Source organism: Osmerus mordax, chromosome 6 (genome assembly GCF_038355195.1).
Source record: "Osmerus mordax isolate fOsmMor3 chromosome 6, fOsmMor3.pri, whole genome shotgun sequence".
Taxonomy (NCBI): Eukaryota; Metazoa; Chordata; class Actinopteri; order Osmeriformes; family Osmeridae; genus Osmerus; species Osmerus mordax.
The window spans coordinates 16,916,554-16,933,958 of record NC_090055.1 but is presented as its reverse complement, the minus strand read 5'-3'; the positions used below and the strand labels follow the sequence as shown (position 1 = coordinate 16,933,958).

At 46.4% G+C, this 17,405-nt stretch overlaps 1 protein-coding gene across 3 annotated transcripts; it reads left to right on the top strand.

Annotated features, from left to right (window-relative positions):
• Positions 1–704: 704 nt before the first annotated feature.
• On the top strand, positions 705–15,539 carry skap2 (src kinase associated phosphoprotein 2). Of its 3 annotated transcripts, XM_067238015.1 has the most exons (13): positions 705–811; positions 1,123–1,228; positions 1,354–1,379; positions 1,501–1,599; positions 2,465–2,545; positions 2,771–2,854; positions 3,139–3,263; positions 3,501–3,564; positions 3,809–3,925; positions 4,592–4,663; positions 5,518–5,630; positions 8,866–8,969; positions 15,414–15,539. In XM_067238015.1, the coding sequence occupies exons 1-12, from the start codon at positions 772–774 to the stop codon at positions 8,956–8,958; spliced, it is 1,020 nt and encodes a 339-aa protein (XP_067094116.1). In that variant the 5' UTR covers positions 705–771; the 3' UTR covers positions 8,959–8,969; positions 15,414–15,539. The 3 variants fall into 3 exon arrangements, with proteins under 3 accessions (XP_067094116.1, XP_067094115.1, XP_067094117.1); XM_067238014.1 differs by lacking the exon at positions 15,414–15,539 and having other exon boundaries at positions 8,866–9,462; XM_067238016.1 differs by lacking the exons at positions 8,866–8,969; positions 15,414–15,539 and having other exon boundaries at positions 5,418–5,550.
• The last annotated feature ends 1,866 nt before the right edge of the window (positions 15,540–17,405 follow it).

Genomic DNA, 17,405 nt, shown 5'->3' with positions numbered 1-17,405 from the left:
CTGGTTATTGCGGTTTTATTCCTTCAATATATTCTGCCCATATGGAAAGCTTGTTGGCACATTCCCTTGTTTATTACTGTCCACATTGACTTTGACAGGAGAAAGCATAGACATGCTTCTCTTAGCATGGAGCTGCATGCCCCAATGAACGCCTGTGGCATGTGGAGACTCAACAAACTTTTGGGATTGATAACAATAGTTGTATGGATAAGCATAGGCATATGTTAACCATTAGCATAGGCTACCATTCAGATCAACACAATCACAGTTAATTTTAAGGTCTATAATACAATTATTTCTGGTTTAGTGCAGTGCCAAATGTTATTTTTCTATTTCATGATATTTATCACAGAATGATACCTGATCCCAGATACCTGATCCCGACTGACTGACAATGACTGATTACCTGTTTTGTAAACTCAGGAGGGCTGAAGAAAAGGGTTCAGTTGACTATATCTTGGCTACATGTGTGTCCATGGCAGCATTCACTAAAATGCCAGAACGCTGTTGTTACCTTGAGTTTTAGACTATGTAGCCTAAATATATATTTTCTGTCAGTGACTCATCATCAAAGTGGGCGTGCTCGCAGGTAAAGCATGGCGTAGGCGCAAAGGGCTTGCCTTTGTGGTCTAATGTTTTAAATCGTTCAATGGACATTGGATTTGATAAGATTAGTGACACTTATACTTCCGTGTCCCTCCAAACGTTACTTCCGTATTAGACTTGCTGGACAATAGTTCTATCTACTGCCTGTATTTACATTTTGGCGACATGCGGGCCATTCCGGATGAGTTAACGACGCTTATCTCAGGTATTTAAAACAACCGCAACATTCTCACATAACTAATGTCATATGGTCAAATTTAGTCAAACCTAAACAAAATACTAAACAAAACACTCCTGAATGTTCTGAGAAAAAAAGGGAAGCGCTTGTTGTTTGCAATATGGCAGAGAGAAGGCTCACATCTGTCAGGTGTACCCGAGAAGTTGACTATCGCTTTTCAGTTTTAAATATTGTAGCCAGGCTTTCCTCAAATCACTAGGCTTTTGTTGCCCAGCAAGTCTTCCGAAGCCCACTAAAACGATAATGTTGGCTAATAATTTGCGTGTAATGCCTTTTAGATATAGAAACGTTCCTCTCTGATGGTCTCAAAGGGGAAAATTTGAGCAAGAAGGCTAAAGAGAAAAAAGAATCCATCATCAAACGAATTAAAGAGGTCAAAACTGGGTATGCAAAGCTTCTAGATTGGCCTATATGTACACAGTTCGGTATAATGATATTGTTCATTTTGGCATTGGGGTGTTGTCTTTCCGTTTTACTGTGCAAAGATAATTTGTTTTTGTCTCCGACAGTTACCCTCAAGATTTTAAAGACAAAAGTGAGTTTTTGTATTCTGAAATCAGAGTTTCTATGGTTGGTGGTTGTATATGGCCAGTTCAAAAAGAGTCCCAAATTGATGGCATTGAATAAATAAATAAATAAAATATCTGATTAATAAGATGGCGAGGATTCTGGTGAGGAGGAAGAAATGGAAAGCAACAACGATGGGGCATCACTGCAGTCAGAGCGCACAGACAAAGATGAGGACACCTCTGAATGTAAGTACCATCAGAAGGAAAAAGTGATTCCATACAATTGTGAATACACTGCTAAGATGCCCAAGATTACTTTGGGAAAAGCTAAAGCAAACCCGAGTTTGTGAGTGAAAGTCAAGACATTCCAGTTGTAACTTGGCAACAGGCTTTGGAAGCATTTTGACAGCACAACGGCTGGTGAGAAATCCCCACCCCCACCACCTCACACCCCTTCCACCACACAGCCCTTGAGAATGGAGCCTGTTTTATTAGTTACAGACGCCATCACGAGACCTGGAGTTACAGGCTCTCTGTAATGTAAGAAAAAACATTTGTGGATCTACAGTAGTTTCCACCTCACATTGGCCCTGTTATATATCCTACTGTGATTGGGTGTTTAGATTTGTTAATAAGAGTATCAATATAAGACCAATGAAATGTTGGTCAGGGGTTCTTGGTTTTATTGGCTTTAAGCAGCTGCTATTTTTATGACCCCTCATTCACACAAAGCAACTTTGACACAGCAGTTGAACATTTGCATTGAAGTTGCACTCTGAATGGGCAGTGCTTACATGCAACATAACATTCATTGGTGGATCAGACTCTCAACATCAACCTAATAGATGACAAACCAAATTAGAAAAGCTACATTTTAGTCACTGTATGTAAGTGACCCTTTTTTAACAGAGTTCTTACATTCAGAACACACTTATTCACTTTGCTGGGCCAGTAGGCCTCGAAGGGCTCTGGTTTAACTGAAAACAGTGACTTGTTTTCTGCTGTGTCAAGGGGACATTAGCCCTGTCAGCTGAGCCATAATAGTCTGCACAGGAGAAGAGAAGATATGAAAACAACTTGACAGTCAAACTTGAATTCTTGCCCTCTCCAGGCACCCACCAGTCACCTCCTGTGGCAGCCCAGGACCTGCAGTTTGTCTTCAAGGCAGGGAACCTTGAGAAACGCCGGAAGGGTGGGTGTCCACACACACACACACACACACACACAAAAGGGTTCAAAGTGAGAGCTGAGACGGCGTACTAACTGTATGAACTTTTCACAAGTATTGTTCCTTCTGAATGCTACAGTATAGGGTCCCGCTGTCATCAAATCAAACTTTATTTGTATGGCTCTTTTGTACGAGCAGTGTCACAAAAGCTTCTCAGTTAACAACTGAAACCCTTGTGGTCTGTTACAGATCACAGCTTCTTTGGTACAGAGTGGCAGAAGAGATGGTGTGCTCTGAGCCAGCATACCTTCTATTACTATGGCAGTGATAAAGGTAAGTGAGATGGGTCCACTGGCATTCCAATGTAGAATGTTGATGGAGCTTGAAGATGGGTGAGGTTCACTCTTCATGGCATGCCACTCAAACCAACTGGGTATAATAAGACATCTGACTGGGGTCATTTGAAATAGTAAGCTTTTCATGTTGGCTTTTTCCAACGCTGTCATTCCACAATCAAAGGCACTGTAGATTTTGGGTTTAGGCTATGCGTTTAATCACGAGGATGTTGTGGTTATCGTCTGCTATAGCCGTTGATATTGTTGTGTTGGTATAACCAGACAAGCAGCAGAAGGGTGATTTTGGAATTGAAGGCTACAATGTCAAAATGAATAACACTCTCCGCAAAGACTCGAAGAAGGATTGCTGCTTTGAGATTTCGGCCCCTGACAAGCGTGTATATCAGGTGAGCATGGCTTTTCACAGCCCTGTAGTACACTGTAATCCTTGCAGCCCTCGTTACACTGCTAACCATGCTAGAGTCGAAAGTTGACTTTCAGACGTTAAGGCTTTCATTGGATACACTTGGGCTTCATTTGACAGACCATTTTGTTAATGCATGAATGCTGTGCTGTTTGTTTATGCTAATGACATTAGGTGAGACTATTTGGTGGACTGACTGCAGCTTTCTCTGCCTCCACAGTTTTGTGCGTCATCCCAGAAGGAGGCTGAGGAATGGGTGGAACAGATAGACTTTGTGCTGAAAGGTGTGCATAACCCACCATTTGACTACAGCAGTTGGACTGTGGAATGTAGCGACCAGTCTGTGTTGCTGATGCATTGCCATCCGGATGGACAATTGACCCCTAATTTACTCTTGCTATGGTGTGTTTGTCTGTCAATGCCTGTGTGTGTATCCCTGTGTTTGTGTGTCTGTCCATGTGTTTGCCTGTGTGTGTGTGTGTGTGTCTGTATGTGTGTGCCCGTGTGTGTGTGTGCCCATGTGTGCAGACATGACAGGGACCATCCCCCTGGATGAGGACGACCAGGCGACATACGATGACATCGATCACCCAGTCCCCCTCTCCCCTGAGCCCATTGATGATGACATCTATGAGGAGCTCCCAGGTCAGCCATTTGAGCCATGGATTTGAGATCCTGCATAAAGTATTTGCGATACTGCTTATTCGATTTGAGAACCTGCTGTAGTACTCTCTTACAATGCTGCACTCGAGAAATTAAAATGATGATGTTGTGCTGCACTATCCTTTCGAGAACCGTTTAAAATTGTAGTTGAGAGGATGTGATTGTTGCACGGTGTTTAGTAAAATACAGGCCGTTCCCTGGCACTAACCACTGCAGTACTATTAGAGCTATGCACTTCATTGTCTGCTGTATATCTGCTAAGGCGTCTGCTAATCAGCTAATCAGCAAATGACCAGTACATAAAAAATAACATAAGCATGATTACACATTTGTATCCTTCCACACCAAACCCTCCAGAGGTTTGTAACTGCAAGTCTGTAGGAGCCACACGTGTAGGAACAGACCTTGTAGGCATGTGTGCCTGTCAGAGAATGCATCCAAGAATCCTGCTGGACTAGATGGCAGTTGTTGAATGTACGCGATTCACTATCTGAACATGCTGTATTTTCTCCTTTTGAATTTAATCTTAAAAAGTTCGAGCTTTTCTGGAAGCTCACAGTGTTTATAATATTTTTTGCTGTAATACTACTAGGTTTTGTTTTCCGTGCTTTGCAACAAAGACATTCGCTCTTTTCTGTTTCTCTACAGAGGAGGATGTTGTCAGTCCTCCGAAGCCCAATGTGGCGTCCCTGAGCAAGGCCAGCCCTCCTCCTCCGTCAGGTACCACATAACCGTCCTGAACCTCACTATAAACTTATGATCCCTACATTTCCATTGTAAACCTTTATCTCTTTTACGTGGCTACTAACTTAGTTTGCACTCTGCACATAGACAATCAGTGTTAAAACAGGAGGAGATGGATACTAGAATGAGGATGTAGTCGACAATTTGTCTGTAGGCGAACTTAATACCCCGCCACACACAACACATACCCAACTTTGTGTTGTGTAAATGGAAAGTAAAGGCTTAGGGTTAGGGCAGGAAAGCAAAGTATGGGTTTCTTCTGAGGTCTTGTCTTTTGGAAGAGTGAGGCACAGAAGAGCAGAATGGACCCGCCTTTTACCATTTCAGGAACTCATGCACTGCAGAGGCCATAGTTTGAGCCCTTGGTCACAGGAAGTGATTTTTTTTGAGAAGTGGTTTCAGATTTCTGTAGTGCTGAGAAAGCGTAAACAACTCTGGAAATAACAACATTGCAGTTACTGTATGTCACGTGACTTATCATTTCCTGTAAAATAAAAATAAAAAAGATTGCGAAAGCTAATTGTTGCCCAACAAGACTGAATTACAGTTATACATATCCTAATATCAGGTATACTTTTTTTAATAGCCACAGTCGACCATTCTTAGATTTGAAGTTACAAGCTACCTTAGCCTTCAAGCCTTATTCACTACTCTAGGTTGGGTTCAATCTCCATTTAGTCAGTGGTGTGTGTGATCACTCTCCTCGAAATCTTCTCTGCTCTATTGTTAGCTCCCCAGCGCCCCCTGTTGAGTAAACACTTAGACCACCACATCGGTTGAGGGCCATCAGATATCCAGTATTCAGTAACAGCATCCACTCTCCCTCCCAGTGATCAAGAGCACAGACTATCCCAACTACTACCAGGGCATGTGGGACTGTACCGGAGACCACCCAGATGAGCTGACTTTCAAACGGGGCGATGCCATCTACATCCTGAGCAAGGTAACCTGATGGACCTCCGTCTGCACCTGCGTATATCCTATTTGGGTTTCTTCAGATAATCCTTTTTTTTTGTGCTCGACCACTTATGCCGGGTGAGGGATGAGATGATGTGGTGTTAGGAGAGGTTCCGTGTGTGTCTGCACCAGGAGACTTGAGGTGAGGGGTTTTATATTTAGAGACTGAGGGGCTCAGTGTTTCTAACGGATCCTAGCAGCTCCTGGCTGCTTGTCAGGGGGTGGGGGAAGGGGTCGAATGCCTGCTGGTTAGCTGCAGTCCGAGGTGGGCCCTGGCTCTGGCCTCTGTGACAGGGATTAGTTGTGTCACGACGGAAACGGTTTTAGTGCTCTTGGGCGGAGGCCCGGTCCTGGGCTGGCAGGCTCTCTGCCATTCCATCACTCTGGAGCCTCTGGAGCGTTTCAGCGAGCTGGCGTGGCGGGCAGCGCCACGAGGCTGGCAGGCCGAGGCCCACACATGCCTCGCGGACGTCTCCCTCGGCTCGCCAGGCAGCCCTTTAATTGGAATGTGTGTTCTCAGGAAACGCAGGCAGGGTCCGCCACTCGATTCAGAGCAGGTGAGGACGTGTAGTGGACGCGCAATTTCCCAGACTTCCCTGCTAGGCATGTGTGCCAGGTGTGAGGAACTGAAGGGGTATTCTTTTCGCTAGGAAATATTTTCCATGTGAATTTGAAATTAAATGTTGGAAAGTGTGGATTAGTAAATACTGCATTCATATTTAGTCTCAATAGTTTTTTTTATTGAGTGAGTTATGCTAATCTATGTGGTTTACTTTACGCTGCCTTGCAAATAATACTCTTTTTGGGTACCTTATGAATAATAATGTTCTATTATTTATAGGATTTGTATGCAATAGTTAATTGGGAGACTCTTGTTTCTTGGGCTAGCAATGAAGAATTGTGCGTTAAACAATTGCTTTCTTTTTTTCATATTCAAGTCTGCCATCTAGTGGTTGGAAAGGAATTGGCAGTAGAGAAAGTGTGCCGGTGGCCAAAACATCTATATAAATGTTTTTTTCGTCATTTTTTTGCAAATTGTTATCACTGCAAAAATCTGGAATTGTCATATATTTAGAAACTGACAATGGAACTAGTAGGCGATGTGCATAGTTAACAAACACCAACATCTTACTGCTTCTCTTCTGTGGAAAAGCCCCAGGAATCAAGTTGTTAATTTACTGAGGCTCTCGACTGGAAGTACCAATAGCTGAAACCTTGGTGTTGGGGGTTGTGGCCTATTGGGAGGGCAATGACCATAAAACCTGTCTGGACTCTGCGGCCAGCTGCAGCAGAAAGGCCAGACCTCCCCTCCTCCTCCTTCTCCTCCTCCTGTTCTCTTTCACCATCCCCCTCTCCTCAGACCAGGAATAGCTGCAGTGTGTACCAGCTCAGCTACAACTGCCAGACCCCCCAGACTGTGACTGCCAGGCATGCGTGTGTGTATGGTGCTAGGCTAGCCAGCAGCCCCCTCTAACCTGCTAGACCTTGCAGGACATAAAAATGTAATCCGGTAATGTGAAGCCTCACATCTCTCGCTTGCTTTGAAACAAAGCTCAATATATAAAACCCAGAACACAGCCCACAGCGACACCATGACAGAACGGCTTCTTCATTGCCTTCCTTGGGTCATCTCATTGGTCTCCTGCACCTTTCTGTATGGGCTCCAGTACGTGCTTTCTTATGCATCAACACCGCACAATGAGGTGTGGCCATTTCAAAGGCCAGCCACTGGAAGTCATAACCCTCCCCGCACCCAACACACACACACATAGCCTGGGCTGCTGACCTTTATCACCCTCTGGGGGCTTGGGAAACATGCCATTTTAATCATGCCACGCTTGGATGGGGTGGATGTGACATTTAGTGTTTATGCCTTGTGTAATATGTGCACAGTGTTTGTCAATTAGGCAAAGTAATTAGTTTGAGTCGTCAGTGCGTTGTCCGAGGGTGGACCAGCGACACGGTCGGCGAGTCCAGCCCTGAGTGACCCTGCAGAAGTCCGGTGTGTTTGTGTTTCCTAATCGAACATATGGAGCATTCCAACGTGTGGAACGGTTCCACCTCTCTCCACCCACCCCTTCAACCGCTGCAGGGCGTGGGGGGGGGGGGGGGGGGGGGGGGGGTTACGTGTCTCCTTCTAGGCCTTGGTGGGACCGCTAGTACTGTACCTGGGCTCCCACTCTGTGTCTAGCCCCTCTACAGTATGTGCTGGTGGGATCACACAGCTGTGACATCCTCCTTACCCCTACCTAGCCAACCCCCTCCTCCTGTAGCCCCCAGGGTGATTCATGTGGTGGGAGGACTTTCATGTGAGGTCAGGCTGCCGGCGAGGGGAGAAGGGAGATCCTGCGCCCGTCTCGGATCTCTCCCCCTGCTGCGCCCTCCTCATATCTCAGCACGCCAGTGGCCCATTTGGAGCTATTACTCGCTCCGACGTGACAGATTTATGTGTGATGTGCTCCGAACTCGCTGAAGCTTCCGTGAGGAGGGGCGGAGACCTAGCCGGTGATGGAAGGAAGGAATGAGAGAGGGAGAGAGAGGGAGAGGGAGGGAGAGAGAGGGAGAGAGAGAGCACGCAGTGGTCAGACTGACATATGTAAGAGTGTGCCTATAAGAGACAGGAGAGGTGAAGCGAGAATGGGGGGATTTAGGAGAAAGAAAAGAGGGGTTGTGGTATTGTTGGAGTTGTGGCCCGTGAGTGATCTGCTCCTCGTTACATTTGACCTCATCTGTTCTTCATCTGGTGAAGAACCTTCCCACGGGCAACAGAGAGCTGGAGCTCAGAGCTGCTCTGGCTTGTTCTTCAATGAAACAGATCAGAGAAACACTTTATTTTACCCCGGGGGGGGGGGGGGGGGGGGGATTTATTCACGTTCACTTCTGTAGCAAACAATAACCTAACATCCCGCTGTCAATGACACGTACAGAACTCAATGATACATACCGAACACGTCTACACACACAATGTTACTTACACATAATAACTCTAGTCTAAAAATGAAATCCAGCTAATGACTGATTATTTATTAGCTTAATTTATAACAGTGGTAAAACATGTATTGCAGTGCATGAAACAATAACTGTATGAAATGTTTCATTAACATGAATGGTTTGTTCTGTCTCTCTCTAACTCACTCTGTCTTTGATTCTCTCTTCCCTCTCTTTCTCTCTCTCTTCTCTCCCCTTTTCCTCTGTCTATCCCTCTGTTTTGTGGCTCCCAGGAGTATCAGAACTTTGGCTGGTGGATTGGGGAGATGAAGGGCTCTGTCGGCATCGTGCCCAAAGACTACCTCATGGAGCTGTACGCCATATAGCTGCACCCTGGGTACGCTGCATGGCTGAAGAGCTGAGTCGACTGCCCTGCTATCCATTCCACTGCTAATGCGCATTTTACCATTAGGCTGCTTTTAATATGAAGTGGTGCATTTTCTGGCCTGTGGCGCCTCTTTTCCATCAGGGTGGTTGGACAGAAAGAGTGACACCCCCCCCCATCGCCCCCCCTGCAGATTAGCGGACGATGAAAAGTATTTGGTCTGAGCTGCCGTCTGAATAGAGTATTTCCACAAGTTGTATGATACTTTTTATTGCTCCAACACAGCAAAATATATCATGATTTGTTAATTCATGACCATTGAACTTAGTGTTTAAAATACAGTGGATTGGTATTGAGTTGTGCTTTAGTTAGCTATGCTACCTATTTATTTTTCTATTTTCTATGTCATGAATGTTCTAGTTGGTTTGTGACATGTGCTTCGTCTGATGAGAATTCCTAAAAACCTTAGAGATGGCAAGCAAATGAATTAAAGATGTCAAAATCACTTTTCAAGTGTCAGTTTTGTGCAGTTGATCAGCCACCAGGGGGCGTTAGAGTCACTGTTAAGGTTGAGGATGACCTCCACAGTCACATCAGTCTCTACCAAACATCATTTTTGTTCATGTAGAAGGTGAGGGTCTGAGGGACCTTTTGTTATTGTGACATTTTGCAGTATAGTGTCTAGGCATGAGAAACTAGACAGCAGATGAACTGAGCAGGTTGTTTTGATTCGTTTTTAAATGCTGGTAAAGCTGCAGGATGTTAACCCATTCAATATAGTGCATAAATACATGGTATGCTCATGCAAAACGATACACCTCAATCTGGCAGGCAGATTGGCACCTCAATCTGGCAGTCAAAATGACTTTGCAGAATTAGCTGAGGTCTGCTGTTTTTCGCTCTGTGGATCCGACTTCTGATGTCATGTTTTACGGCACCTGAGATGCTGGAAGGGAGGGGGCTGGTCAGAGGAGCTGGCAGTGGCAGATGGGCGCTCCTGCTGTGTACCTGATTGGAATGGAGAGAAACATTCACAAGGCTGTCTCCCCCCCCCCCCCCCCCCCCACCCCCATCAGCGAGGGAGGAGGTCTTATCACCCTCTGAGGAGCAGTTGAGCAGCAGGAAGAGTTAAAGCACGCCAGGCCTTCCTCGTAGAGGGCGCACGCAGTGTGCGCTGACGGATGAGGCAAACAAACTTCCAAACTCCAACAACGTGAAAACTAGCGCAAAGGGAAAACAAGGAGAGGAGGCTGACTTGTACCATTGCGGCGTTGCGTAGCAGTCATGGCAATGCTGTCTTTCTCTGTCGCTCTCTTTTTCTCTCTTTGTCTATTGCGCTGCTCTTCAACACTTCTTCATTCCCACCATCCCACCCCCTCTTCTCCCTCTCTTTCTCTCACTGTTTTGTTCGTCTGAGCGATGCTGCGGCAGGCCCCCCCCCGTCCTCTGGGTGACATTCAAAGTCCTCATAAATCCTGATCTTTATGGCATTGGGGCGATAAAGCCTGCTGCTAATTGGAGATGTAATGAATTACCATAATTAGTTATTGAATATATTACAGTGACTATGGAGAGAAGAGAGAGGCAGAAATCTGCTATGGCTTTGTTAAAGCGACAGGAAGGAATGTACTGAATAGAGAGGGTGATTTGGATTAAAGGGCAACGTGTCTCTGCGTTAGGTGGCTGTGTCAAATGGCTTTGGTGGAAATTATGTGCTACCATACATGGTGAACCTGTCCACACAGAGCTCAAAAGTCAGGCTATAGTGTTTTTATAGTGTTGGGTTTATGATGACGTTAATCTCTGATGTGTGTCATACAGTCACTGGATTATGATCTAGTTGGTTTTTGAGCATCCAGGGTATGGCTACTGACATTTCTAATCCCATAGCAGAGCTGGTGCTACCTTTAACCCCCTACTAGGATAGCCAGGCTATGGGTTAGGCTGCCAAAGGCAAGTAAGGCTAAATATTGCCTCTCTCTTTTATGATGCTAATAAAAGATTTTGTTAATGGATGTCAACTCCACCCACCCCTCTGCTTTGGACAGCCATATCTCCAGAATATACACATCCTTTTATTGCAATTTAACACTAAGATGTAATGTTTCATAGATAAATGCCACCGTGTCATTAATTGTGAGAGCACTACATTTCACTAATTATACCAGAATATCACTAATTAATACCTGCAACCATAAAAGTAAAGTTTTACCAGGTATTGTATGAGCCATCGAGGAATGATTGGGAATATGTTGCTAAAGAAAGACTACTCATGAATCCTGCAATCCTTGATAGGTTTAATGTAGTCAGCAAAGATCCCTATCAGGTCAATAATGATTCTCTCAGGTTTCTCAATCTACTTCTCCATTCATCTCCTTCCTTATGGTTCTACTATGTTTCTGGTCCCTATGACTGTGTGTAAGCAAGCATAAACTGTAGGAAACAGGCACAGTTTACTGTAGGTGGCTGGTCAACTAAGGCTTGTCCATTAATAGGAGGAGTGACTTCTCTGACCTCCAATCCCAGAAGCAGCACCTACTCTCTCCTCAGATGGAGATAACTATTTGAGTCCTTGCACTGGTAGGCTGTCATTTAAGGTGATGTATCTACCACTTTGGAGAAGTAGTCTTGAGAAAGCTGTCTGAATGTCCCGCCCTCTTTCACCTGGTTGTTCTTGCCGTAGATCACAACACAGCGGCATTGAGAGATTCTGTCGGGAATAACACAGGTTTATTTATGTGGTATCCCCAGGCTTTCTGAGGAAAACGTATTGCCTCTCCAACTGGCTCGCTGTCAGCATTCCATTAAAGCCCTTCTCTCCATGTTCGCTCCTTTTAAATCTGAGATAGACGCCTCTGAAATGGAAGTCAGTTTTAATTGAGGTCGGCTATCATAGATGCAACTCACGGCTAGGCAGACAAGTTGAGAGCGTCTTAGCCGGCTTGTGACATTGCAGAAGATGCAGAATATACAGTACAGCAATGTTAAGTGATGACTGTACCTTTTTAGACCTGTGGTTATGAAGGAAGTACCACCATGATGGGTTTGCTTGTCAGGCAGCTTCTGTGCCAAAAATGGCTGCCATATTGAGGTCACATCCACAGAGAAAATTGGGGAAAATTCTGTCTCAGAGTGATTAACCCACTGTATCCCCTGCATGGCTGAACCAACCCTATCTAATGACCCGGTCTATTTTGGATGTAACGCAACCCATCGAGGTTTAGTGAGATTTTCCACCATTTCTTTTTTGGAATATTAGAAGGGTGACTTTACGAGCTGCAGACGTGGATGGGTGGCAGGCCAGTAAATAATCGACTTCTCTTCCCATGGGCTCTGCAGTCAAGGGACCAGACGGGTCGTTCGTTAGGATCGGCCCTATCCTCTCCCTCCTCTCTCCCTTCCATCCTCCTCTCTCCCTTGCATTATCAGTGCCTACTCTGGGCTGTGCTGTTAACCGTCTGCTGGGAGTGTCAGGCTGCAGAGTCCAGGGAGGTGGGGGAGGGTGTGTGTGTGTGTGGGAGGGGGTCGCTATATCTCAGGAGCAGGAAAGGAACCTCAGGAGGAACCTCTGTCTCTGAGGCTCTGAGGTGTCCGGCTCCCACAGGGACGTGCGGTGTCCGGCTCCCACACCGACGTGCGGTGTCCGGCTCCCACACCGACGTCAGACACCCTTCCACTGCCGTGTCCGCATCCTGATCCTGCGTGTCCATCCCCTCAGTGTTGATGTAGATCAAGTTATCCACCAAAAATACATCGCCACACCAGACAGCTTGCTGGTGTTCCCTCTCCTTCCCCTTCTCCTCCTGTACGCATCACCTTTAAATAAAACGCAGGTCTCATGTCTAGGGGCGGCCTCGCGGAGCGAACTGTTCTCCCTGCCAAGCTGTCAGGCAACAGAGAGCTATGTGCTGACACGTCACCCAGAGTAAATCAGGTCCATCAGTGTGACAGGTGTTTGTCCACCTGCTATAAACATCTCTTCCACGCCTTGCCCCTGTGTCGACCGCTCAGGGGTTATTTACCGAGACCCAGACTCCTCTCCCTGGGCCTTCGCTGGCTCTGGTAACACACCTGTGCTTCCTTGCTGCTTGGCTCGGCTAGTTAGCGGGTTGAGTGATGACCCCTGGCTGCCTGGGTGTTGGATGGTTGGGCTGTGTTCCAGGAAAATGAGAGATGTGAGAGATGCTCTGACTGAAACTGGACCTGCCTGCCTCCACTCCTCACTGTGAAGGCCTCACAGAGCAGCTGCCAACTTGTCAATCCTCAGCACTCTGATCACCGCTCGCGCTCGGCCCGCTCGCTCTCTTTGCCCCTTTCTCTTTGCTCTCTCTCTCTCTCTCTCTCTCTCTCTCTCTCGCTCTCTCTCTCTCTCTCGCTCTCTCTCTCTCGCTCTCTCTCGCGCTCCCTCACTCTCTCTCTCTCTCTCTCTCTCTCTCTCACTCTCTACCTCTCTTACCTGTCTTTCTTCCCCCTTCTCTCCCTGTTACCTCTCTCTCATCCTCTCATCTCCTACTCTCACTCCCCCCCCACTCTCTCTCACCCTACCCCCCATTGTGAGTGACCCCTCACCCCCAGGCACAGGCTCAATGTCACTGCTCCTGATATAGCAACCTGACCATGAGACGGCACCTGGCTCACAGCACAGGAAGTTCAGGACCGGGAGATCGGATTACCCAGATTGCCAGACCTCGCTGACCACATGACCATGCTCACTCCCATTCACTGTCACTGTGGGTCGGAGCATATGGCAAGGTTTACACCCTGTCAAGCTAACCTTGTGGTGATTTAGTGACGGTATACATGTGACTGGATCCATCAGACCAGGGTCAGCGTGCAGGCACTATTCTGATTCACACTGAGGGGAAGGGCAGGTCCTTCCTTGGGGGGCAGGGAGCAGAAACAACCCAGTTTAGGCATAGAGGGCTCTTTCCCAGGCTGCTAATGAGGAGGGGTGACAGGGAGAGACAGCAGAGCTGCAGAGCTGTGGAGCTCTCACGCTCGTGACCTGAGCTCTCTACTAAGGGGGTCCAGGAGGGAACGTATTGGGAAAAAGAAGCTTCAAATGTCACTTCATCCACACCTACTGCAAAGAGAATTCTAGGTAAATTTATAGACTAGACACTAAGGAGAACAGTATATTTTTGACTGTGTAACACATACTGCAAAGAAGAAATAAAGATAAATCTATCTGTCTGTCTGATACATCTATCTGTACATTATGCAATTCATTCTGATAATTAGATACTGCTTACAACACTTATCTACAAAATGTGGTCCAACAGCTTTATTGGAATGCAGTTTATTTCACCTGCATATAAAAATAGTCTTGAGACAATTAACATTCCAGGAAATGCTAATTATGTGAATTTAGCATACTCATTACATATGTATTACATGAGTAGCAGGTGGGGTAATTTGAGTAATTTGTGACTAGGTGGAGACTCTGGGATGATGGACGGTGTCTGGAGTAGACAATCTGAGCTGGCTAGGATCTACTGCAGAGTAAGGAGAATTTAGGCTCATCATAAAAGATTTTTCCTTGCCTCTATTTCACCCGGACACTTTTATGCTTTTTTTATTTTCTACCTCATTGCAGCCGTGAGCAGCCTGCTGATTTACACATGCTGGCAGTGAAGCACAGAGGCCTCGAGAGATAGTGCCCTCTGGACCTCCACCTCTCCATCACTCTGTCTTTCCCTCCCTCTGTCCCTCCATACGTCTGTCCCTCACGATACGTCTTCCCTCCATTTCTTCATCCCTCTGTCCCTCCATCCCTCCGCCCTCCACCCCTTCATCCCTCGAAATGTCCACCCCCCCCCCACTGCTCCACCACCTCCATCCCCGTCTTCTCGCCCCCATCCCTCTTTACTCCCTCCTCCTAGCTGTGTCCACCTGCAGAACCACCTCTCCTCGTCTCTCATCTCCAACAAGACATTAGAGTGCTGGGGTGAGCCTGGGATGGGATGACACACTGCCCCCTCCAAACCTCACACAGAATCCATAAAAACGTGCAAAGAAAAGGCATATCGATTCTAGCCCTAGATAGAGTTGAGCCATATCGCAGCGCTCACATTTCATCTCCAAGGCTCTCGGAATGTTCCAGAACATTGTCCACGGATTCCCAAGACCACCCTGGATTAAAAAAAAGCATGAATTGAAAGTGTGTCATGTGATGCCTATACAGATTCAACTGCACGAGTGTGTTACTTTCTGTATGCTTGACCAAACTAGTATTTAAGCTCAACGTGTGTGTGTGTGTGTGTGTGTAGCAGAGTGCACGTGCGCATGAGCCTATGTGTTTGGAAGGCCGGCCACCACGAAACATCATGTCGAGTTACACACACCCTCCCACAGTCAGCTTCAGGCCTCCAAAGACTCATGTCTGATTTCACACACCATATTGTTTTTAGGATGGAAAGGATGGTACAATGATCTCCATTTCCTTTCTCCCCTCAGGCGGCGTGCGACGTGTGTAGAGGAGGGAGTAGCGCTTCAGCGGCTTCTGATTCCTCCAGACTAGCAGCCGCTGCCTGCCTGGCGGCCGCCATCACACTCGTTCGCTGTAATTGCTCCACCCGAGTGGGACAGCGTCAATGCTGTCTGCCTTGCAACAATAGAAACAGCAGGTACAGCCAGGCAGAACCGAGCAGAGAAATAGCTGGGCCTGTCGGATTTGATGAATGACAGACAACTCCCAAGTCAGTTCATTTCCATCACTGACAAGTTGACTGACTAAGAGAAATGTTGCCAGTCTTGAGATGGCAACAATGTTTTCTTTTTTTCTTTTTGTTACAAATTAGAGTGGGTGTTAGCTAGCATGCACACACATACTCAATCAAGCACATATACATACATGCACTAATCCAGCACACACAAGCACACACAAACACGCACAAGCACACGGGTGAGAGACATGGACAGATGTGATGGCCTTGTGTTGAAACCCTCTTTCCCAGTTGTCTGCTGCAGAATGTTTGTGGGCATCAGTAAATCACGAAGTGTCATCAAGCAATACGGAGGATCAATGTTCAGTCCGTTTAAGCTATAAATAATTCAAGCTAAGCTGGTGAGTTATTATAGTCCACATACAGTCATCCTGATTCTATATTTCATTCAACTGCTTTTAACACTGACCATGGTTTTCAGTTGGCTGTGAGTTATCAAAAAAGAATAATCATCACACATCGCTGTCTGTTTCAGCTACATAATGTTCCAAACAGAACACTTACATGATCAGAAAGAACCTATTGTGGTTTCAAACAGCTCATTGCGGAGCTGAAATGGCTTAATCGAACACAGAACCCTTTTTCCACAGGCTGCTTTTATTGTGACAAACAGTTCTGTGTATCCCCCTTTTAGTTAGAAAGTGAACAGCAGGACACAAGGCTATAGATCCACTATGTGTGATCTGGGATTTCTGCTCATCCTGCTCCCAGACCACGGAACATCAGATTTAATATCCCAGGCCCTGCTGCACTGCTATAGCTGCTAATGGCTCCTGTGTAATGTGGTACTTAAAATGCATGAGAGGGCCTTGATTTTTCAGTAATTCACCTCCAGCAGAGCAGATCCACTCCCCGGACGCTCCATTTGTTTTAGCGTCTGCAGTGTGCTCAGTCACAACCCTGTTTGCGAATTCCCACAGTGAGGTCTGGGTTCCACGTTTTCAGCACCGTGATTCGGAAATTAGGAAAACGAGTATCTGCACACGTACATTTAAAAGTAGATCATTCATAATAGGCTTAATTTTCCAAAAGAAAATTGCAAAGTGCTAGTGATTTTCCATCGGCTGGAATTGTGTTTTTACTAGAAAAAGTCAGTTCTGATAGCACAATTGACTCACAACAATGTGGAGCAGACCACAAGTCATTAATAGTAGTAGAGAGAAGTAGGCTAGTGACTGGGTCGCTGGCAGGGGGAACTTTCTCTGCAGAGCCCTCTCTCACTTCCAACAGTATCTGTGACAGATAGGAAGCAGACATCGGAAAGAGACAGAACCGTCTCTATCTCCAGCATCGATTGACGAGTCAGCATCATCTCACCGCTGTTCGCTATTCCGCTACAGTTGTGTGTAACGTGCCGACGTGATGACAGACTGTGGCCTGCGCACTCTGAGTCTGCACACAGTCGGTTTAGTTTTCATGGTTTCCCTCATTGGCCTCTCTGGAGGCGAAGAGACCGCTTTGTCAGAGCTGTTAACCGATCGATCGGCGCAGGTCTGAGGTGTCAGCGATGTGAGGGTGGAGAGACAGCTCTGTCACGGCGGTCCGCAGCAGCCTTCAACCCAGGGTTAAGAGCCAGCAGACCAGAGTAACAGACAATTAGGGCACATTCAATATCTCTGCTCTGTGGAACTCTGTCAGACTAGTGTAGTCAGTGTTACAACTCAAGGTGTAGGCTAATGCTGAACAAAAGGGAGACTGTTACGACAGAGGACCGACGGTTGTG

What these genes read in the sequence shown, in the direction of transcription:
- skap2 (XM_067238015.1), top strand. Translation starts at nt 772, where the DNA reads ATGCGGGCCATTCCGGATGAGTTAACGACGCTTATCTCAG. An exon ending in CCTTGAGAAACGCCGGAAGG is followed by an intron (nt 2,546 to 2,770) that starts GTGGGTGTCCAC and finishes GGTCTGTTACAG; the next exon opens with ATCACAGCTTCTTTGGTACA. An exon ending in CAGCCCTCCTCCTCCGTCAG is followed by an intron (nt 4,664 to 5,517) that starts GTACCACATAAC and finishes TCTCCCTCCCAG; the next exon opens with TGATCAAGAGCACAGACTAT.